We start from the raw sequence: 24217 nt of genomic DNA, 5'->3' as shown, positions 1-24217 counted from the left end.
AGAGAAGGTGCTGCAAGCCGTGCAGTGGGTGCCAGGAAACCCTGGCCTCCGCACCATTTCCTGGGTGTGGTCTTCACCTCCCTCTGCCATCAAGGCTTCTCGGATGCTACAAGGACGCTTAGCTGCGCCCTCCTGTGCCTGAGTTAGGCCGTAGGCAGCTGTGTTCGCAGTATGATCCAGAACTCCGTGCTCTCTGTGTGAGACGGTAGTTGGGTAGGAGGTCATGCCTCCTTGCCAGAAGCCACATTCTCTGGACCTCCGTCCTAGTCAGCAGATCGGCCATGGCGCCTCCCATGCCCAGCCCTGACTCTGGACACACCAGTAGCCCCTGATTCCTGACTCCCTGGACTTCCGAGGGAGATCCGCTAACCCATCATAACATCCAAGTACAATTTCATCAGGCGCGCCACACCCCAGAACTTGGCATGTTTTGTGCTTTTATGCTTGCGGGAACACATATGCACATCCGCTTAGACCAGAGCAGACTGGTTTCAGCAAGCAGCACAGCGATGCCGATGCTTCACCTGGAGAGAAGACCGGGTGTTGCACGGACCTCAGCTCGAGTTAATACCTTCAAACCGTCTATACAAGAGGTCCTGGTGGCACAGGGGTTAAGCGATCAACTGCTGAACTTCTGTTAGCAGTGTGAACTCAGGTTTTTTTTCCCGTGACAAGGAATTTAAGTCATGACCTCCCCCTGCCCCCATCCTGCTCTCCCTTCCTGGGAATGGAGGGTCAGTAGCACCCGGCTGCGCATCAGCGAGAGTTTGGCCTGGTAGGGGACAATGAAGACAAGTCCAGCTCTTGAACTCAGACTCCGAGTTCCTGAGAGGCCTGTCAAGGGCACCACCCACTTCCTCCCCTGCACCCCACACCGCTCCTCTGACAGTGAGGCAGCTAGAGAACCTGCCCTTCCCCATCTCGCCTTCAGAGGGCGCATCTCTCCCACAGAGCAGAGCAGGTGCTGTGGGCCCGACCACAAGGGAGGTTTAGGGGGAGGGGTTCTTACAAAGAGCTTGGCGAGGCTGCTATGGGTGGTATGATGAATGCAGCCCTGGTGGCATAGTGGGTTATGCATCGAGTTGCTCACTCCAAGGTCAGCAGTTCACATTTATCAGTTGCTTTAAGGAAGAAAGATGAGGCTCCCATAAGGATTTATTCTTGGGAATCTAAAGGGGGCAGTTCTATTCTGCCCTGTAGTCTGGCTATGAGTCAGAATCGGCTTAGTAATTTTGGTTAATGGATGATGAGAGGCCCAGTCCTCCTGTAGCTCCCAGGGACAAGGCCTTAGAGTACAGCCAGAAACCCAGCAAGCACCCCACCTCTCTGAGACCAGGTCAGCGGGACTGACAGATCCGAGTCCCCTCCCTTTGCCCTTGGCAGTCTCGTGGATTAAGTGACCCCCACCCTTCTCTAAGGCTCCAGCACGGCCTTGGACTCCACAGTGCCCACTGGCAGTGGGCACACTGGGATCCTGTCCCACTTGATAAGGACAAGGCCCCAGGCTTTGCTCCTCCTGAGTGCCTGGAACCGCCCTTCTTCCTTCCCACCTGGGTCAGCCGTGCTTTCCTCCACTGTCCAGTCATTGCCATCCCTGTTTCCTAAGGGCACACATTTCCTCGGGTGAACTGCTTCCCCCCTCCCCACGCCCCCCATTGCGTCAGGAGTAGAGGGACTATTGCTGGGATGCTGACCCTTTTGTGAGCAGGGCTAGTCCGGCTCTCTGCGGGGAGCTTGATCCCCGAGGGACGTGTCCTCAGGTGTTAAACTAGGTGTGCAGTGTCTGTCCCGTGCCTGCTCCCTAACAGCTGGGCCGAGCTGTTCCCCGGGCTCCGTCCCTGGAGTGGCTCTGGCTGCTGTTCTGGTTCCTGGGCTGGGTCCAGGGTGGGTGTGCCAGCCTGCTTGTCACCCCGTCTCACCACTGAGTGCTGTCTTGTGGTAGGAGACGAGATGGTCTCTCTGTTTGGAAAGAGCTCCAATTGATACAAGTATGTATGTGTTGCTTCACCAACTTTGTTTTTTAAGTATTGCTCACGGGGCCAGCCACTTTTAGGTGCACACATATGAACTCATTCATCCCCGTGATCATCCAGGAGCTGTGTACCCCCAGCATCTCCACTCTACAGCTGAAACGGTGAATACAAGGGCAGGTGGGAGGCTTGTGCAGTCAGAGGAGGGAACGGGGTGTATAGCTACATGCTCCATTTCAGAATCTGGCCCCGGGAGCATGAGGCCATGCTACCTGCTCAGTTCAGACCGGTATTTCTCATGACACCAAAAATAACCCAAAGGAGAGGAAACTGCGATTGAGGCTTGGTGGAAAATGAAAGCTATATTAGGATCATATAGAGCAGTGGTTCTCAACCTGTGGGTTGCGACCCCTTTGGGGCTCGAATGACCCTTTCACAGGGCTCACCCAATTCATAACAGTAGCAAAATGACAGTTATGAAGTAGCAACAAAAATAATTTTACAGTTGGGTGGGGGGGTCACCACAACATGAGGAACTGTATTAAAGGGTTGCGGCACAGAGCAATGTCCAAGACAGTACACACACAGGCACACACACTACAAAGACTAGAATAATTTCTTCAACCTATCAGCCAGTGTTCTCCTTACCTGGAGAGGACTACCCGGCAGTGTACTTCTTGGTGGTAGCAGATGTAGGTGGTCCAGCTCAGCCTGTACTTTGGAGGAACGCCCTGGACATGCCTCGAATCATTGGAATCCTAAAACTGTCACCCAATGGCAGGATCGTAAGATTCATTTCCCAACCTTTGGAGCGCATGTGATTCAGCAGGGCCAGTATTTGGCCCTTTGGGGCTAATTAACCTGCATTGTTGGTCGCTGCCTTTGCATGCATTTCAACTCACAGCAACTCCCTGTGTTGGGACACAATGGCCCCATATGCTTTTCTGGGCTTTACGGTTGACAGCAGTCGACCTTAAAGTCTTTCTTCCTGGGAGCGTCTGGGCAGGTTCCGACGGTGAACTTTTTGGGCAGCAGCCGGGCAATCGACAGACAGCCATCACTGAACTTGAACACTAAAGGACAGAAGGTCCAAGCTGTCTTCATTCAAGCAAGAAGATGAGAGACCACTCTATCTTTCCATGAGGGGCAGAAGGACCTTCTTGTAGGACCTGTAGAGGGAGGGGGGGTCTGGAGGTCAAGGGTCTCAAAGACATCTGCCCAGAGAGCCTTGTTCTGAGCTTCGTGTCCTTGCTCCTTCCGGATCTGACTTTGGCACGAGACCCCCCTGACCTTAGAACTCAATCTTCTCCGAAGGTCTGCCATCTTCCACGGAGGATGCTGGGCCCGGGCTTCCCGATGTAGGGGGGCCTCTCTGTGGGTGCTGCCCAGAAACCTTGATGGATTCTACTAGTAACTCTGAGTCTGTTACCTACTGTTTCCAATAAATGTATCAATGGCCTCTGACCAAAAGCCACACAAATCCACAGTTCTTACAGTTATGTCTCCATTTTTAAATGTGCAATAATCGCACCAGCTAGTGCCTTCCTGTCACCTGCATGCCCTTCAGTCACCACAGGGGAGACTCATGGCAGTAACACTATTACGACTCCTCAAGGACCATGGGCACTCGCCCATCGCCATCTGGTCAGACGGTGACTTTATTCCAGAATCCCAGCCTAAGAGCCTGCTTTCCAGCATCATTTCTGGCTGGGGTTCCCAGGAGTAGAAAGTGTGATGAAATGCCACAAGCGAGTACTTTATTATGAGGGTTCTCTCAGCAAAGGAGTGGGGGAAATATGATTGGGGGAGGGGAGGAGGAAGCTCGAGAAGGCTGCCACATCGGGGAACAGGGCCAGTCTGACCCACGGGGTCCACAGCGGCAGGACTCTCACTGCCTGAGCTCCACCAGGAAGGACCGTGCTGTGACCTCCGAGTGAAGCTGGTTCCATTTGGCCCAGGGTGATTCTGGTGAGGGGCAGCCTTAGCAGTCCACATGCGGAGAGAAAAGAGTGGATGCGTAGGCCTTCCCAGAAAAGGGTGCTTGGCAGGGCACCTAGACCAATGACCTCGTCTCAGTCATATTCTGAAAAGGGAACACTTCTTTGAAATTCTTCTCAAACGCAGCCTCCAGCCTCAGTCCCATTTGTCCAAAGTTCTTGTACTGGAAAAAAGAGGACAAAAGAACCATGGTTAAGGTCCTGAGATACCCGAGAGCAATAGTAGTAAGGCTAAACTGAAACCCAATTCAAACAAAACAAACTAACAAACAAAAGGGAAAACACTGGTAAAGATAGAACAGTAACTTCTATTTTCTGAGACCATAAATATTTCTTATTAACTTGGCTGCCCTTGGAGCTGTTTACTTATTTCAGAGCGCTGGCTCCAGTTATAACTTTAGATTCCTCCTTCCCTCGCCTAATCAGTAGAGAAGCCATCAGTGTTGTAACGACAGCACAGTCCAGCACCATCTGCGGTAACATGATGGTCTCCTCCTTTGCCCACAGTCACCTCCATTGCTCAGATGCGCCCGTGAACTATCTGGATCATTACTGAGAACTGCACGTCTAACAGCATCTGGACTTTGGGAGAAGTTTGATTCAGTGTATTTGGGGGAAAGGAGAAGCCTAATGGGACTTGAACATGTGATTCTCTGTAGGGCATTCTCCACTACCTTCTGGAATCCTCACTCGTGCATGTTTGCTACACATCCGGCATGAGAGAAACTGTGTAGCCTCCTAGGCCCCAGAACAAGGCGCAGAGGGGCTCCGAAGAAAGCCAAGGAGGCAGAAGCTGGGAAAGCCGCCCACCTTGAAGGATGCTCTGTGGTTCTGAAAGATGAGGCGCATGTCCCTCACAAACTCCTCCACTTGGTGGTAATCCTTCTGATTCAGCCTCTTCTTGATTCTGTTCAGCCACATGGGTTCATTTAGGAGCTGAGAATTCTCTCTATTCTGGGGGCAAAGGGGGCAAGGAAGCGCCATTAGCATCGTTCAATGTCTACCCTTTATGGATTCCCACCCAATCCAGTCGAAATACAGCACGTGAAAGCTAGCAACACTGTGTGCTCCTCAACCCCCCTCCACTCCTCCTGATTCAGCTCACACATCACACCACCGACCGTTTCAGGCACACACAACAGGGCAAACTGCAGCCACGGCTTGTTGTTACTTACGTAATAGTAATATGGAATTTTGGCAAAAAAGGAGCTCTCTGAACAGCAATAGACTTTCAAGAGGAGGAATTCACATTTCTGCAAAAGAAGGAGGCTGTAAATGAGCAGCAGCTTAGAGGCACGAGCCCAGCCCACGCTCAGACAGAGCCCATGACTCAGCAGGCCGGTCATCCCGAAGGGTCCCCAAGCATGGGGGCTCTTGGTCCCGAGAGGTGTGATGACAAGCTGTGGTGTCGAAGCCACGTGATTCGGCCTGACTGGAGGAGCACACCCCTTTGGGGTGCTTTGTGCCGTCTGCTTCTCTTGGGTGACGGCAAAGGACAAGGCTGGGCTGACGTGCAGTCTACTCACCAACTGTTCCTCAGGCAGCATCTGCCTCTCCAGGGCCTCAGACTCGTGCTGACACGGCGGGCTGCCTGGGGCATCCTTCATCCTGCAGAAGATGCAGCTCCAGGGGTCCCTGAGAGGTTGGGGAGAAAGTGGGCTGTGTGCAAGGCTCTGGAGGCATGGCGGACACCTGTGTACTCTCAGGAATGGGGGTGAAGGACAGCTCTCAAAGTTTCCTACTCAGACCCCGACATGGGGACTCAAGCCAGTGACCCTCTCCATTAGTGGGTTTGCCAGGGTACCCACAGAGGTGGCATCTAGGTGAATGAAGGGTTCTTCACACCCCATGTGAGCTTCTGGGAGCACAAGAAGCCCTGCCAACAGCATCTGACCAATAGTGGGTCAGTTAAAAAAAAAAAAAGAAACATTTTATTGGGGGCTCTTACAGATCTTATAACAATCCATACATCAATTGCATCAAGCACATTTGTACATATGTTGCCATCATAATTTTCAAAACATTTTCTTTCTACTTGAGCCCTTGGTATCAGCTCTTTTTTCCCTCCCTCCCACCCTTGTAAACTCTTGATATGTTATAAATTATTATTATCTTCATATCTTATACCATCTGCTCTCTCCCTTCACCCACTTTTCTGTTGATTCCCCTTGGGGGTGGGAGGTGGGGTTATACATCGATTTTTGTGATTGGTTCCCCCTTTCTCCCCCTTGTCTTCCCACCTTATCCCTACCCTCGGGGTATTGCTACTTCCATTATTGTTCCTGAGGGTTTTATCTTTCTTGGATTCTGTGTGTGGAGAGCTCTTATCTGTACCAGTGTACATGCTCTGGTCTAGCCAGAATTATAATGTAGAACTGGGGTCATGATAGTGGAGATGAGGAAGCATTAAAGAACTAGAGGAATGCTGTGTGTTGTGTTGGTGCTATACTGTACTCTGGCTGGCTCGTCCCTTTCTTGTGATCCTTCTGTGAGGGGATGTCCAATTGTCTACAGATGGGCTTTGGGTCTCCACTTGGACCTCCCTCGTTTGCGTTGACATGATTGTTTTGGGTCTTCTGATACCTGTTACCTGATCCCGTCAACACCTTGTGATCATACAGGCTGGTGTGCTTCTTCATGTGGGCTTTGTTGCTTCCCTGCCAGATGGCCACTTGTTTAACTTTAAACCTTTAAGTCCCAGATGCTGTATCTTCTAATAGCCAGGCACCATCAGCTTTCTTCACCAGATTTGCTTATGCAGCCATGCACCTTTATGTCAGGAAGGTGAGTATCACAGAATGCCAGGTTATTAGAACAAAGCATTCTTGTGTTGAGGGAGGACTTGAGTAGAGGCCCGATGTCCATCTGCTACCTTGATACTTAACATATAAATATACGTACATATATCTATATCCCTATCATTATATATGAACATATTTACATATATACATGTAGAGGGTCATTCTTAATCCCTGGAGGACTCATGCTTTTGTCAGCCTAATTGGACTAGGGTGAAACACAGGGCTGGGTGAGGTTTCTTGACTTCTGAATTAGCACAACCAATGGCCATTTTCTGTCCCCAATTCTTAGGGATAGGAAGGAGTCCATGCTTCATAACATCTCAGAAAAGACTGAGTAACAAGGTAAAGGCCATGGGCCCACTCACTGGACTCCATCGTCATAGAGCCACGTGTCTCTGATAGACAGAGAGCTGCCAGCCCTGTTGAAGAACTGTGGATGATATCCTTGGGGACAGGCAGGAGGAAGGGTTTGTAGTATGAGGGGAGGAAACAGGGACAGTGTCTCACTAACCTCTGGACTTCCACAGGTGGGATGTGACATTCCTCATGAAAGGATCTGGAACAAGTGTCACAGCAGAACAGCGTTCCCCTTTGCCGACACACCTCACAGTCATCTGAGTTTTGAAGCTGAAAGGTTAAATAATGTCCACAACACTGGCATCAGTGAGACCCCCAGAACCCACACAGCGAGGATCTAGAACACACTGCCTGGAGATGCTCAGCATGGGCATCTACAGGCTGCTCCCAGTGAAATGAGGAACCCACACTATGTGGGGTTTATAGACAAGGCATTCTGGTCTGCAGTGAAGTCTAGGAGGAGGTGGCTGGGTATCAGACCAGAAAAGATCTCTGTATTAGTTACGTACTCTGGTGTCAATTTGGGGACTTGGAGGATTAAGAGTGAAAGGGGTGGAGTCTAGTCTGTCAATCGGGTCATAGCCAGTGAGGCCTCTGTGTGGGTACGGCCTTCTCCTGAGGATTCTGGGAACTCCTGTATTTCCTTCTTGGAGATGGGAGACACATTCTCTACTCACTCCGTGGGAGACTTTCTACTGACAAGGCTCACTCCCTGCAAGACATTTCTGAGGAGAAGCCACTGAAGCTACCCTGTGGCAGTTAGAATTTTGGAGCTGAAGGAACCACGTGGAGACCCCTGCCAGCACTGAGATGCTTACAACGCCAATGGATCCACAAGACCTCCAACCCACTGGCCTGTGATCTTCCTGCATTCAGCTTCATTGCATGTGTTTTGTGAGTCTGAAGAGGCCTTTATAGATTGGTATCGGGCATATGGGCTAATATTGGACTTAAGGGCTTATGATCTGGGCTGGGCTGGAATGTTTTCCAATTGCTCTTGTATCTAAAGCTCTTTCTTATACACATATAAGCGTGTCTGTGAATTTGTTCCTCTAGTCTACCCAGACTAACCCAATCTCCTTGTAAAAGCAAAGGTCCTCACACTGAGAGACGAATAGCAACAGAAGATGACAATTACAGAGGACTCTGAATAATGTTAATTTCCTGCAGATCCAAACAAGTTTCCGAAATAACCCAGTAAATCCATTGGCCTGTTTTCTAGTGACTAAATTGACTCATGGAAGGGTGATTTACTGAGAATTTAATATGATGGATTAAACTTCTTAGAAAGCACTACATTCTGTTTGCTACCATAAAAGTAACATAGACCTCTGATGTGAGGAGTTTATAGACCTCTCGTGAGGTGAGTGGACACAGCGGCTGCACAATGGGTTCCAACAGAACCACAGTGGTGAGGACGGCCCAGGACCAGGCGGTGTGTAGTTCGGTTGTACACAGACAGAGCTCCTGGGGTCCGAGCCAACCAGACGCCAGCTAGCACATGCTAAAGGGACTGACGCGTAGGCACTGTGTATTCATGTCCCCAAACTGCTTAGTGACCATGCCTTTGGGTGAAAGGAAAGCCAGCCCCAGTGGTTTTGTTCATGATAATCCGTATTAACAAGTGAATCAGCAAATATCTGCGGGTTCCTTTTTCCTGGTTCCACCTTCTGAGACCGCTTACAAACACTGGTGGGAAACTCTAGGCTAAGGTAGAACTACGAGGTGCTAGAGAAGTTCCTGCCCTCTCAGGACTGCCTTGGGAGCTCAGGGTGAGAGAGGCCCACCTTGCTGATGAGCAGAGGGTAGAAGCAAAGTGGAAAGTTGAGGAATTGGAAGTGGCAGGGGTGACAGTGCCCACCACTTGCCACCACGGACCATTCTTCTGCAAACACATCTGGTTCTGGGTCGTCACTCTCTGGTGTGGTGTGTGTGTGTGTCTGTCGGATGGGTTGTTTCCTCCTCCCCCACATACCTTTCAAAGGACAAAACCCCTCAGGGTTCTGCTCTTACACCTTGGCCCCACCAGATGAGCACAGTCACTCTCATTGCTCCGGTGACATCTTTAGGTCTTCAACTCCAAGAGGTTCAGTCTCTCTTCTACTCTGACGCACATCCCCACGCCCACCCAGTGTCATCTCTTCGGCTCCTGAAGCACACCTTTGATTTATCTAACCTATCCTCCCATCGGCTAGGTGGTTAGTACTTACAGCAAGGCCGACCATGTCATTCGTGGGAGGCTCCCGTTCTCTCTGTTGAAAACAAGGAGGATTGAAGGACAATCTTTAATGCAATGGTTGCAGCGATCATGTATTTGAACAGCCATCTCTTCAGGGGGTGGAAGTCAGTCTAGCCTATAGTCCATATCTATTTATGTACACCCACGTGTCTACTTGGAGAATAGAAAGTATCAAAGTACCCCATTTAGCCCTGTGAAAATTCCCTTCCTTCCTCTGTATGGTTGCCTACCATCCCATGTTGAACTGCCTGCTGGATTTGGGTAATCTGGATGACTGCGAGGGTGCTTTCCCAGTAGCACAAACGATTAAAGTTAGAAAATGGTAACATTAATGGGCAAATCATTAATGATCCTATCACATTATTGCCACAATCATGCTTGTGTTCCCAACTCTGATGCCCTTAAGACATCTGCTTCTATTGCTCAAACACATCCATGATGTTTATTTTGATGACATATCACCATCTCCATCTTTAATGGTTTAATACCCAAAGAAGACCTAGCCGTTTCTCTAGCATGGCTCAAAGTAGCAACTCAGAAGGAACATATCACGAAAAACAAAAAGAAAAAAGAAAGAAAGAGAGAGAAGAAAAAGAAGCTTAATACCAGCCTTGGTTACATATCATAAAATAAAATTTGTATATATAAAATCACTTAGATGATGATGATAACTTGTAGAAATTACATAATTACCTTTCGTCTCCAGTGATATGTTCTTGGAGGATGAGTTAGAAATCCTTCCTGGTCAATAAAAAAGATCCCAGTGTGTAGTTAGCCAATGCTTCCGTTTTGTGAATCAGGCTCTCCCAATCTCCTCCCAAATATCTCTGCCTGGATGTCCCACTGTCAGTTCAAATGTGAGGTTTCTAAAGGAGAAACCATCTCCCTCCCCTCACTTAGCCTTCAACTGAGGGAAACTGGACAAAATAATCTAGAATCGTTTTCCTGTCCTTTGTCCTGAATGGTTTTCTATCAGGGTATTTTATACCCATCACCTCTTACCCATTCCCACCAGTTCCACTCTGGCTTGAGTCTTTATACAAAGGTCATTTAAATCGTTCACATTTGTTGCCTAACTATTAGGTGTCAGGCAATACGATTATCCTTGGATGTACAAAGATGGTCAAACGTTGATGAGTCTAGAGGGAAAAAGGAATGTATAGTAGGATAACCATAAAGCAGTGTAAAGAAGAGAGCTCTGCTAGCAGGCTCAAGGAATCCTGGGATGAGATGACCGGGACCAGGCCAGTGGGGGACTATTCAGAGAGGGTGATGCTCGAGTGAGTACTACAGATGGAGTATGGGGTTTGTTGGCAGAAAGACATGCCGTAGTTTCAAGGCTCCATGGCTGTCTCAGCAATGTTTCTACTACGTCAGTTCACTCCTCAGAAGACTTCTCTTGTTCTTCGTTGTCTAGATCATGAGTTTGAACTCATGACCCCACTGATAGATAATGCCGTATTGTGCCTATCCACTTCTGTCGACAGACCCAGCCTAATCCTGGCTGATTTTTATACTGCCGATTCTTCTTTTGCTCAGTGCATGATGCTGTCTGCATTCACCCAAGTGAGAAGGACTGGTTTGTTCTTTGATCTCCCACGTCTTTTCCTGAGGGGCTCCTCCTACAACAGTACAACAGGGGTCCTCAAACTACAGCCCTCGGGCCACATGCGGCCCGCTGAGGACATTTATCCGGCCTGCCCGGTGTTTTTGCCCATTTTGTTTTTTCACTTCAAAATAAGATACGTGCAGTGTGGATAGGGATTTGTTCATAGTTGTTTTTGTTTTTTTTTAACTATAGTCCAGCCCTCCAATGGTCCGAGGGACAGTGAACTGGGCCCCTGTTTAAAAAGGTTGATGACCCCTGTCCTACAACATCAATGTGTATGGCCATGGATGTGAGGCCCCTCTGTCCCAAGTGAGAGGAGAAACTCCACGCCTCAGGGTTTTCGCTATAACTGGACAAATATTTGGTGAGTCAACAGTGACCTTATTGGGATGAAACAGAGCGGGGCATAACTCCTGCCCCTCATCCCTGGAATACCTTAATCAGCCATTGTAGAGGACGTCCGCCACAGCGTATACTCATCTTCCAATTTCTTGAGTTTGCGTAACCTCCTCTGACTTCAAATTCTCTTGGGGTGAGCCAGCTTCCGTCCTTGAGCAGTACACACTTGTCTGAGACTGCTGTAAGACCAAGATAAGTTGACGCTGACATGAGTCCCCCAGAGGTCAGAATGGGGCTCACGCCACAGTGGGGCTGGGAGTCAACCAATTAGGGCTTGTGAGCAATAGCGGGAGGTTCTGTCCTCTTCTCTTACAGGAACTCAAGAACTATTCTAAAATCACCCACAAAACAGGTGCCTGCTGCATCTGCACATTTTTTTATTTTCATGCTTGAAAGGCGAAAATAACTACCCAAACCAATCTTTTAGAAGTACTTCCAAATTGTACATGGTGGGAGATCAGGTGATTTCAAAGGATGAGATTTCAATTTGAGTCCTGGGAGTAGAAAACAGGGCACCATCTCCAGGTTGCCATGGGGACTAACCGGAAAACAAAACCTGGAACTGGGTTTCATGGGTTATATGGCTGAACTCTTACTTGGGTGCCCTGAAGTTCAGAATGTCACCACAGAAACATCAGCATCCTCTCTTACACTACGTTTGGGGTCATGATTGAGTTGAGATTTTTCCACCCATGATTTCATGGATAGTCAGTAATAAATAATTAGGAAACGTTATGCATTAGAAACATTAACAGATGTAAAAGTTAGTCGCCTGCTCAATACCATTAGTCATTAGGGAAATTAAAATCAAATCCACAATGAGATACCACTTCACCCAGTCCCAAACCAAAAGCTCACTTCCACCAAGTTTGATGCCAAAATAACCCTGTGGATGGAGTGGAACTGTCCCTGAGAGCTTCCAAGGCTGCCAATCTTGATGGGAACAGAAAGCCTCATCCTAATCTCTCGGAGCATCTGGTGGCTTCAAATAGATGACCTTGTGCCTAGCGAGGTGTAACCCACTATGCCACCGGGGCCCTTCTTCACCGAGGAGAGTCAAAATAACATAGACATTGACAAGTGTTGGTGACGATGTGGAGAAATTGGAACTCTTATTACTGCCAGTGGGAATGTAAAGTGGCATCACTGCTGTGAAAAACAGGCAGTTCTTTAAAAAAAATTTTTAAGCAAAGAGTAACCAGAAGATCTAACGATTCCACTCCTAGGTATAGACCCAAGCGAACTGAAGCTTGAGTTCTACACGAGCTTTGTACACCTATATTCATCATCGCTTTCTTCATAACAGTCAAAGAGGGGTCCCAATCCAAATGTCCCTCAATTGATGAATGCTATTATCCACACAGAGGAATCTTTGGGATCCCGTCGCCTTTTCTTTCTTCCTCCCTTTCTCCTTTGCTGAAGCCAAGTGTGGGCTCCCTTGAGTTCCTTTAACAACGTGAGAGTCACCTGGGCCATTCCTTTACTTTTGCGGTCCCTTCCCGTGGAAGATGCGACTTGCAAAAGACCATGACACCCACCTTGTCCCAGTTTCTCCTTATGTAGCGTCCCCGTCACCTCACCACAGCTCACTGGAAGTAGAGGGGAGTGAAAGTCAACAGTTTCATTGAGGTGCTTTCTTAAACCTGAAAAAGAAGAACTCGTCGTCCTTGTTGCCATGGGCACACCTGCCTCTTCTTTGGCTGAGGTCCTTCCTAAAAAGACAGAGGGGCTCTTAGGAAGCTTTATTCAAAAACAAAACAAAACAAACAAAAATCTCTAGACCTGCCAAGTCTTTCTGCCTGGTGGATTTCCACAGAATATCGCTCACCATCTGACCCCTCGGTAGTTTATACAAAACAGAGAGCTCTAGCAGAGAAACCAGACTTTAGTAAAACCATATTGATCCCCATCGATTCTCAGGACAATGAGCACACTGCTGGCGTCACTGTTCTGAAGGTCGCGCTGCAGCTGGGCAACCTTGTCAGAAGCTGTTCTCGTCGCTCCCCACTGGAGTTCCGACCGGATTCCCTGCTGGAGCAGGAAACGACGGCCTGGACAGCCCAAGGGAGAGGGTTTCTAGTGCGTAACTTCTATTGCCATTCTCTGCTTGGCTTCGTTTTTCTTTCTCCTCTGCTTTGTCTGTGGCTTAAAAGGAGCGTGGAGAGCGCTAGCACAGGGAGAGGGCCACGTGGGACATGGCTTTATAGACAGGAAGGTTAAAGGTCTCACGCCAGGAGGATGAGCAGCTGTCCCTGCTCTTTCTGTTTTTCATATAAGCGGTTTCACTGGGGCTCTTACAGCTCTTGTACCAATCCACCCATCACTTGTATCAAGCTCATTTGTACCTGGGTGGCCACCGTGGCAAGCTGGAAGGTTTTGTTTAAACTAGATTTGCAGGAATATCAAGACTGTGTCTTTCATACTGTTTTCACGTCCCATCAACGCAGGAGTCTACAACCTGCTTCTTTTCCTTTTGCCTCCAGAACTCTGAGTTTGCAGCAGTAGAGGCTGCCCTGGATGCTACCCCATAACCCAGGCCGACACATCTTCATGCTCTGTGGGCTTCGTTACCTTCATACTGCGAGGCTCAGGCTTGGATGCACATTGTCACGCAACTTGTACTCGAGTAGAATCTACCTGTGAGAACCATCTGCGTGTGGGATTCTCAGCTGCACAGTTACAGAGGAAGTCTTGTTCTCAGTTACTCAGACTTTCACTACTCGTGGCCCTGGACGACAGTCGGCTGCTACTCTTTCAAAATTGCTGCAGTGTATGACCTGTGTCCTCATACACTGACCCATCTAGGACAGAATCCCAAGAGTGAGGTGTGGGACAAGAGGACATCAAGGAAGCGAGAGCCAAGCTCCTTCCCAAATAGTATCAGCAGTCACATGACACCAGTAGTCTCATACTGTGTCTGTGTCCCTCCATAAGTCCTTGTTTTTCTGAGCCTTTGTTTTTTTCCACTGTAGATTGAGGAGTTATGTGTGGTCTCACAAGCAAAGGACCATTATTACAGGGGACAGAGATCTTTAGTAAGTTATAACTAAAATCGGGTTCCAGATATTTGAATCAAGAAGCCCTTGTGGCAGAGTGTATTATGTACTGAGGTGCTGATCTCAAGGCCAGCAGTTCTAAACCCAACACCAGTAATCGGGAGAAATGTGAGGCAGTCTGCTATCTTAGAGATATTAAATCTAGTATGTTAGGCAGGGTTCTCTAGAGAAATGAAACCAGGACACTTATTTTATATATATATAGAAATAGGTTTATACAGTGAGAAGGAATATAATAGCTAATTAGTCCACACAGCTGTACAGAGGGTTCAGTTCAACTGGCTTCCGTGGGACAGTTAATATACTGGAAGTCCTTCAACTCACATGGGCTGCTGGGTCCAGGTTAAGGAAGCAAACAGCAAGGTTAAGGAAGCAAGGCCCACAGGCCACAAGCCGCAGGGTGGGTCACCAACAGTCAGTAGCTCAGGAGCTTAGCGAAGCAGGCCCGAGGGGATATCCTACGCTGGCAATGCAAGGTGACGGAATTTCCCAGCCTCAAGCTCAAGTGATGTATGAACCAGCAGCATGGTGAAGCAGGTCTTGAAGGAGCCTCAAGCTCTACCGACATGATCCACGGGTTGACCTGGCCCACAGGTAGTGCAGCTCACAGGTTGAGGCAGAGGAGTAGCTGCAGCAGCAGCACACACACTCTGATCACCAGAGAGGAGCAAGGGTAGGGGCATGGGTGTGGGTGGGGCTCCAATAAAAATCTGACCTGATTAATCCCACATGTTCCTATTTGCCAGGTTGGCACAATAAACCTATCACATCTAGAAAGCTCAAAGGTGCAGTTCCACTCTGTCCTGCAGGGTACCAACGAATCAGAGTGGAATCAGTGTCAGTGCACATCTATGTTGGTTGGATCACCCCCACCTCAAATTCTACATTGAAGGCTCAACCTTATTGTGGGTTAAAGTCTCTTGTGGGTCATCTCAGCCACAGGTTGCAGACCTCTTGGACCCTACACTCCGGGTGGTGGCTCATGGTGAAGGTTCTGACACTACGTCTCTCCTCTGTCCCCTGCTAGTGTACCTGTGGCTTCAACAAAGATGTGGATGAGTCCGACCTCAGGCTGACCATCACACCTAAGCTTGAAGGGGAGAACGACTGCTTCATGTGGGCTTTTGAGTGGGGAAGGATCGGGACAACCAACATACCTGTTGATCCGTATGTGAGCATAAGCTACCCTGTAGTGCCACACACTCTCCCAGCCCCGCCTTCTTCATCGTCCTCACGTAGTGAGGCACAGGCTGTCATGCACTTTGTCATCCCACTTTTAATCTAGCACAAACCACCATCGTGACTCCCACCCCCCATGCCCGTGTCCGGAGGTGTGTCCCGTCTCAGCTAGGAGATTAGTCTCTAGCCAGGTTTTGGAGGAGAAATCTTGGAAATGAACTCCGTGGTAGTGAAACGTTCGTTCACTGGGTTTGTGAGGCAAGAGAAAAGGCAGTCACGTGGGGAACTTTCCTTTTGCAGCACCAGAGCCAGGTCTGGGGCCTGCTGAGAAAAGACCTGAGCATCTGGCAAGTGGAGCAGACACATCCCTGGGGCCACGGCCAACACCCCACAGGCGGAGGAGCTGTCTACAGTGAGCTTCCCGTTTATTCCCTCACCTGCTCAAAGCACAGGTCCTGTCAGAGGGCAGGGCGTCTCCTGTGAGCCACCTGCAGAAGGAGCTCCTAAATGTCTGACTGGTGCCCCTCAGGCCCTCATGGTGATGCAGCTGGTCTATGGGGCTCCATGCCTGTTATTAGCAGCTCTATACATGCCATGGGACAAGCACCCTAGTGAAGCTCACAGGGTATTTCTGGGACACCTGAAAACCCGCAGCTAATTTCCATCCACAAGCTGCACCAGCACTGGGAACATCTTAAGAGAGTCAGCTTCTGCCACCGTGCTCTGCGTGGAATGAAATGGAGAGCCAGTTCTCTTAGGCCACCTCCAGCACTGCCTCCTGGCTTACTGGCTGAGGTTTCCCCAGGCCCCATGGCAACCATGGAGATGTACGGAGCACCTGGTCCTCCTTGCAGCGCTCCATCCATCCCACCTGATGAGCGGGTGCTGGAGCGTCAGATTTTGATGGTGTCTCCTGCGAAAGTAGACGGGCCACTGCTTTGTCAAATCATGTTCTGCAGCTGAGCCACAGATGCTCCGGGACAACCTGTATCACTTTTTTTGGAGACCGAGAGCCTTCCACCTGAAGCAGGTGAGATATCACTGGCGCTTGTCTCTCATGTTCCTACAACAACATTAGAGTGTTCTCCAGCACCTGGTGGTTTTACACCAAAACGAGTCAGGAAAAGCTGACTCTCTCTGAGAGGGCTGGAAACCTGGACCCGGTTTCTGTGCCACCTTCAGGATTGGCTCAAGTAGCATTGACTGCAGTGGGGGGGTCCTCATCCTCAAGTCCCAGTCCCAACACGGGGACCAGCTTGCAAACCAGCTAGGTGGCTGGAATTCATACCTGCAAGACCTCATCAGTAATGTTCAAGAGCATCAAGTTATGCCCATGGCGCTCCTCCAACAGCTGTGGGGCTCAGGGTAGGCTCTGTTCATCCAGTGCCAGCCCTGTCTGGGCAGCTTAGAGGCAGTCCGCAGACACATTTCCTAGAGAAAGCTGCTCATCCCCACCAGGGACAGGCATGCCACAGCCCATCGCCTTCCAATCCCTTGTTTCAGGGAGTATTTGTTGGTGGTATTTACCTTAGTTTCACAGCTTTCAGATGATAATCCATTGATTTCTTCTTTCTTTTTTTCATTAGAAGCCCTTGACCTCTTCCACTTCATCCCTGGGGGAGCCCCTTTGCCCCCGGGACAGTTTGAGCCCTCCCCTTGAGATTTTTCTGCAATGCCCATCTCTCTTCTTGTGCCTCTGTCTTTGAGACATGACTCGGCGAGGAGCCATCGTCTAGTGCCTGTCCCCACCCCGTGAAGCTCCTTCATGCTGCCCCCGTGGAGGATAGCCAAGACAGGAGGCCTCCTACTGTAATCTGACCACAGACCTGAGAAGCAGTCTGAAGCAGCACAAAATAGCCCCATCCAACAGGATTCAGCCAGTGGCTCTTGCCCCTCAAACTGTCAAGGATAAGGATGCGCAGTGACTAAAGGATTCAGGTGCTTTGGACCAGTCTCCCAAGTCCTGTCAAGTGCTGCACAACACAGCTAAATTTGCCTTCTCCTGCAATTTCCCATAAAGAGCGAGTCTATCACTCATGATTACACACTCACCATGGCTCATGGAAGAGGCAAAACCTACTCCCAAGTCCCCCAGCCAACGGCCATGAAAGGGAAGGATGCATGGAGAGAAATGAACTAAGCCAGCATCTTTCAGGAGATCCATTGAAAAGACTTCTCAATGCTGCCCAAGATGCCTTCCTCATCCAGAATCATGCTTGTCAAAGACTACAGGAAGGGCTTCAAAGAGAAACGAGTATTTCTTGGCTCAGCATTCGCCTATTCCAGCTGTAGCACTTCTTGTTTTACACTTGTTTTTCTCAGGCAGTTCATGACCAGGGGCTCCGGGACAACCTGTATCACTTATTTTTTGAGACCGAGAGCCTGCTGGAGGGTCACTTTGTGGTTTGGGCCAGCCTCCAGAGCAGCGGAGAGAGCACGGCTCTCTTCCATTTCAGAGGACGAAGGGCCTTTCTACTGTTCCAGTCACAGGAAGATCGGATTGCTGCAAAGGATTATCACGATTCATCATCATGAGTGTTGATGAATGGGAAAGCCCCTGTCCCATTTTGCATGTTCTGCAGTACACCAAGGCAGGAAGCCAGACACGCCAGGTGGCACAAGTTTGGGAGCATAGTATTCTTTGTCCAGGGTGTGTTTTTGCCTATTGTTCACAGGCTTCTCTGTAGCCACTCCCACAAGGGGGTTTCTTTGGATATCCAAAATGACCCCAGGGCTGTTGGTGTCCAGGGCCTGCCGGAAGGCATTCGCTCCTTCATTCGTGAGGCCCCACGGCTACAGGTCGAGTGCTCTCAGCCGCAAATCCTCACTAAGAGATTCAGCAAAGACACTTGTGTCCAGATCACCAATGAGTGTGTTGCGGTTGAGACACACCGTAAACCGGCTATCCAGATGAGATCAAGCCTCCTGCAGCGAAGACTCCCAGCCTCCGGTTTCTTCATGCCTTCTCGTGGGCTGAGACTTTTAAGATCTTGGCCAGGCGATCCACTCCTTGCCACGTCAGATGGCATCCTGCGAAGTTCACAGTCTTCAGGGCGACAGGCTTCTTTATACCTTTGACAAAGGTTTTCGAATGCTCCGTCTCCAATGCTCAGACTGTTAGCAAGGGACAGGTGTGCCAGATACCTGTTTGTTCACTCCCTTGAATGGAATAGTTCAATCTCTCTCTCTCTCTCTCTCTGCCCGCCCATTCAGTTCCGGGTTCTCCAAAGCACCTGAGACATAGAAACTGCCTGGCACAGCTTCAGAGCAGGTAGGGGGCACCCCTTTGGAACTGCCTGAAGGAACGCCACTTCGGAAAACCTTCCTTCCATCAGCTGCGTCTCCCAGCCCCAGCTGGAAGCAGCTCTTTATAGAGATCAAGGGCGGATCCTTATTCATCTGGAGGGTGGTCACCAGAGTCGATCAGGTCCAGCACGCCCTCGCAGAGGCAGGCGGGGAGAGGGCCCTGCAGCGCGGGCAGGTACCTGGAGGGCCAGTCCATGTCAGCCAGGCTGTCCCCAGCTCCACCGGGTCCACCATGGCCAGAGGGGTCTGCCCAGCCCACGCCCGCACTGCCCTGGGTACCCCGACCTTGCCGCCCACCACCCTCCCGGGGCCCCTGCCCCACCGGCTGCCTCCCCACGCAGTGGCCAGCAGCCGCGGTCCGGCCCACGTGCGGCCGGCCCCTGGACGCCAAGCTCCCGCGGGCGGCCGTTAACGCCCGCCTCCCGTTCTTGGCAAATGCTGCAGTTCCAGCCAGTGGCCCTGCCTCTGCTGCTTCAGCGCACCCGAGGGAGGCTGTCTCCTCCGGACAGGAGGGAGAGTCGTCCGTGGTCCTGCGATGCTCCGGGTCTCAGCGCGGGGCTAGGCAGAGCTTGATCCTGGTTTTAGTCACTCTCGGGCTTGATGGTTGAGAAAGTGAATGCCAAGTCAAGTGACAGGCCCAAACCCACAGGGTCAAAGGGGAAGTTTTAGGATATGACACTGACGGACGCTGGGCCAGCTTGGGTATGCCACCTGTGCTCTGTGTAGCAGGAGGAGGGCCAGTTAAACAATTCGTGGGTGATTGGGTATCTTTCATATGAGCAGGCTTAAAACTGTTTGTGAAAAAGTGGAATAGGATGATAATGGGCATTTCCCTTGAAGCCCCTTGTATGCCAGTGCCTTCACTCAGAAGGGATCCACTCAGTCGGGGACAGCCCTGCCGTGGCCCCCGGCCACCAGGGTCTACTTGCAGATCCATCACCCAGGTACTTGTCTATGGCGTTAACATGCTGTGGGAATTGAGTCGATCTTATACACTTCTCAAGAATGAGTATAGCTAGCTAAGCAATTACAGAAGTATGTTTATCAATAAAGTGGGATAGCACAAGATAATTTAAATGTTTATAACGATCAGAAGGGTTTTCTTTACCTTTCGGACGGCCTCTTTTCCTTGGGACTTTGGTTCCTTGAGTTAATAAATGGATCCTAGGTTGGCCTCTCTTTATCCCTGAGAAAACAGAAGAAAAAAGAAATTGTCCTAGGCCCAGATAAGCAAGGAAACTAATGGTGCTTTCAAAAATTTCCGCTAACATAATATTTTTCCAAGATGTTGTCAAATTAACAAAGGAAAAATGCATAGCTCCTACTTTTAAGCTACTGAGACATTGCTAGCATACTTTAAGTTCACCCCATATTTCACTTTCCATCTCTTCATATAGGTTTAAAAGATAAAAAAAGAACAGTTGAATTCAGAATTTCACCCATATCCCAAACAATAGAAGGTTAAGTGCCGAGTACCTGCCAAATACTTGTAAATGTACCACTTTCACAAACACAGGAGATAGGAATAACAGCCACTCCTATTCCAGAAAGTCATGCATACAGTCAAAAAATTACAAAATCCACTGAAGTCCTTGTAGGTTTCCTTTATTAGAAAACTGAACCAAAGAAAACCCCAAATCACTGCCTTTGAGTGAATGCTGATGCAGAGCGACCCTACAGGACGGGGTAGACTTTCCCCTGCGGGATTCTGAGATGAAAACTCTTTATAGAAGTAGAAAGCCTCATTTTTCTCCCATGGAGCAGCTGGTGGTTTCCAACCATTGACCTTGAGACGGGCAGTCCAGCAGTACCCACTATGCCACAGGCTCATCCTTTAGTAGAGAGGGAAATATAGGGGAGCCCTGTGCATTAAGGGAGATCCTTCATGGGTTTCTCAGGTGAGGTCCAGGCTACTCACCTCACCTGGAATGAAGGTCATTTATACATTTATGCTGAAAGCGATAGGGAGTCCAGCCTGGGGCGATGCCCACCTGGGTTTGGAAAAGGAAGTTAAGCTCTAGGGTTGAGGAAGAGGAATGGTAGAAATTCAGTCCTCCAGAACTTGACTTCAAGTTGTAATGAAGAACGCTGGCGGATGTCCTAACAGGGAGCGTTCTTTCATTTGTGGGGTGATTGACTGTGTTCCTGCATGTCAGATTTGCCATCATTCACGTGTATTTGACGCTGCTGCGGGATGGAACTGCCCAACTCGAGGTGAGATTCCGAGCACAAATGGTTGGTGCCATCCAGGCACTTTGCAGGGTGACCGAATTCGAACTCCCTGCCACTGAGTCCATGCGGAGTCACAGAGACCCGGGAGGACGACTGTTATTGTTGTTGGGAGCAGAGAGCCCTGTCTTTCTGCCACAGAGTAGCTGGTGGTTTAGAATTGGCGACCTTGTACTTAGCAGCCTGCCGCATGACTAGTACGCCACCAGGTCTCCATAATATTCTGCTACCCTGTAACATGTCAGAGAAAGACCTATTTTGCTTAAGTCGTATTTTGGAGCCTCTTTATTAGAGCAGCTTAGTTTATCTCCTAAGTGCTCAGCACAGGGGCAATGACCACAGCCCAGGGGACTGCCGGCCTCCACAGATGCAGTGGACAGAGCTTGTGACGTCCATCCCTTCTGACCTCTTTGAAGTGTGTGCTTTGGTACTTTCTGTGTTCTTTTCCCGGTCTTTGGTCCCTCGAGCAAAAAGGAGCAAAGACAACGGCCTGGAGCTACAAATAGAATTCTAAAGCTTGATAGGTCGATGGGTTTTAAGTATTTTTCCCAGGCTTTGGTCCCTTGAAGAGGATGAAATAGCTAACTACAAGCGGGCAGTGCAGAGGCTGACTACAGAGTTTTAGTTTACTGTATTTTACTCGGCGTGCACCTTGTGCCGCGGCTCAGATGGTGGTGGTTTTAGGGGCCATCGAGTGGGCTCCGACGCACAGAGACTCTACACAGCCAGAATGAGACACGTCAGGGTCTTGTGCCATGATTCCCCATGATGGCTCCTCTGCCCGAGCCCGCTGATGTAGTCACTGTGTTCATTCATTTGATTGAGGGCCTTCGTCAACCAGCTGATGGAAGGAAGCACTTACACATGTATACCAGGAAGTTGGCCAGGTTGCTGTCTTCCAAAAAAATCCTCCCACCACCTGAAGGCAACAGGGAGGGAGCACACCTGGAGAGGGGTCAACACTTGGGAGAGGGAGGTAGAAGGGGTGGCTGTCCCACATTCCTGTCTTCCAGTCTGGGGGCACCAATCGGCCCTCAATGAGACAGCTTAAACTCCAGTGGATAAAGAGCAGTCTTACTGATTTGAAGAAACTGGGGATCAACTACCAGAGAGTTAGCAGTAAAATCTCAAGAGGGAGTGAACCAGAATGGGAGAGCCTTGATGATCTTTTTGACTGCCCACCCATATGTGTGTGGGACCGTCTTAAAGCTCATCAGTGAAAGCTAAAAGGGCAGAACTGTGGCAGGGCTGTCACCTAGCCCAGGAGCGAGTACATTTGCAGGTCCACTGCCTGAATGAAGGAAAAAAACCATGGAAGTTGATGAAATGCCCTGTCACCGCAGTGGTGGGATTTACATGACTGAACATGTTGGGCAAAACTCATCCAGATACCCTTAGAAGCAGTGGTTGCATGCAAATGATAGCTCCATCAATCTGACACCAAAATTAACATGTGGAAGACACAGAGAACTCTCTAAAGCTTGGTTGAAGAATATGAAAGAGACATGAATAAATGGGTACTAGATCCTCCCTGTATAAGTCCCAAGTCTTCCTAAAGTCATGTGCTGGTTTAATATGCTTCCAACCAAAGCCCAAATCGATGTCATAGGGGTTTATTTATTCTACGAGACAAGATTCCTCCTCAGATCTTTCCTAAGACGATGATGGCTTCAGCATCGCTGAAATGGCTGTCATCTCCTCAACGAACCTTTTCTGTGACAAAATATTCTGAATACTTCCACTAACATTCCTTCCAGGACAGACTCCTGGTTTCCCCCACCCCCACCCCCCCAGATCCCAATTCTACCTTACATATCCGGCTGGACCGGAGGATGTACACTGGCACAGATAGGAATGAAGGAAAAAAACATGGAAGTTGATGGACATGCCCTGACCATGCTTTCCTGACAGAAAAACTCCTAGTTTTAGCTTCTTCCACAATCTGGATAGATCGATAACTTTCTAAATCATCAAGCCCTACTTATTTTTAACAAGTCTTCCTCCACTTTATCCATTTTTTCTCTCTCTCTCTCAATTCCCACAAAAACCAAACTCTTGCTGTCTAGCTGAATCCAACTCAGAAGTGGTCCTGCCCAGGGCTATCCTCATCACAGAAGCAGTGCCGTGTCTTTCTCTCCCGGAGGGGCTGGTGGTTCCAAGGGCCCACTTTCCCGTTGGCAGCTGAGCTCTGACCCCTGCACCACCAGGGCTCGTCCCCTGCATTTTCATAGAAGTTGCAAAAAAACAAAAACAAAAAAACCAGGCTTGGGGTAGTCACATACGCACGTGTCAACCTGAAGACATTCTGAGTGAAAGGGTGAGTCTGGCCTGTCAATCAGGTCGTAGCCAATGATGCCTCTGGGTGGGCATGGCCTTCTTCCTCCATCTTCAAAGACAGTAACATGACATCTCTTCGGCCATTCTTCCATTTTATTATAAATTTGAAATCTCTCTTTCTCCACAAGTGGGAAAGGATCTCCATTGTCAAGGGCTATGTGATTAGATTGGGCACATCCAGATAATCCAGGATAATCTCTTCATGGTAGAGTGTTTAACTAAATTCCATGTTCAGAGTCTCCTTGGCCACAGGTAAGGGAATAGATGACAGGTTTCAGGGATGGGATATTTTATTGGGTTGAATAATATGCCTTCCAAAATTCATGTCCATGCCAAACTTCAGAATGTGACCTTATTTGGTAATTGGCACTTCATAGATATGATCAAGTTGGAAAGAGGTCATGTTGGATTGTGGTGGGCCCTAATCCCCTGTCTGGTGTCCTTCCGAGAAGAGGGACATGTGGGTAAACACACCCAACCACATGAGGATAGAGACAGACCATGGAGTTACAGGGGCCAAGGAATACTAGGAAGTAGAAGGGACAAGGAAGGGTTCTTCCCTGGAGGCTTTAGGCTCTGTTGACCCCTTGAGTTTGGCTCCCCAGCTTCCAGAACCATGAAAGAATAAATATCGAGTGCTTTAAGCCACCTGTTTTGTGGTAATTTGTGAACGTATTCCTAGGAAATCAAGACGGATGGTCTCATCTTTGGCAAGGTCATCTCGCCGCCCACCAGTTT

At 49.3% G+C, this 24217-nt stretch overlaps 1 protein-coding gene across 1 annotated transcript in view; it reads right to left on the bottom strand.

The window, feature by feature from the left end:
* Positions 1-3705: 3705 nt before the first annotated feature.
* Positions 3706-24217, bottom strand: part of LOC101648955 (nuclear body protein SP140-like protein) — a 41554-nt gene continuing 21042 nt past the window's right edge. Inside the window, exons 6-15 of the mRNA XM_045295902.1 lie at positions 20022-20099; positions 12911-12961; positions 11409-11551; positions 10058-10105; positions 9336-9377; positions 7280-7395; positions 5494-5602; positions 5143-5220; positions 4778-4921; positions 3706-4131 (exon numbers count right to left, since the gene is read on the bottom strand). Of these exons, the coding sequence (XP_045151837.1) occupies positions 4024-4131; positions 4778-4921; positions 5143-5220; positions 5494-5602; positions 7280-7395; positions 9336-9377; positions 10058-10105; positions 11409-11551; positions 12911-12961; positions 20022-20099 (917 nt within the window). The 3' untranslated portion in view covers positions 3706-4023. The remainder of the gene's footprint in view (positions 4132-4777; positions 4922-5142; positions 5221-5493; positions 5603-7279; positions 7396-9335; positions 9378-10057; positions 10106-11408; positions 11552-12910; positions 12962-20021; positions 20100-24217) is intronic.

This window comes from Echinops telfairi, unplaced genomic scaffold (assembly GCF_000313985.2).
Source record: "Echinops telfairi isolate 266 unplaced genomic scaffold, ASM31398v2 ScPeMD7_3;HRSCAF=10, whole genome shotgun sequence".
NCBI classification, from domain to species: Eukaryota; Metazoa; Chordata; class Mammalia; order Afrosoricida; family Tenrecidae; genus Echinops; species Echinops telfairi.
This window is presented reverse-complemented; position numbering and strand designations above follow the sequence as displayed.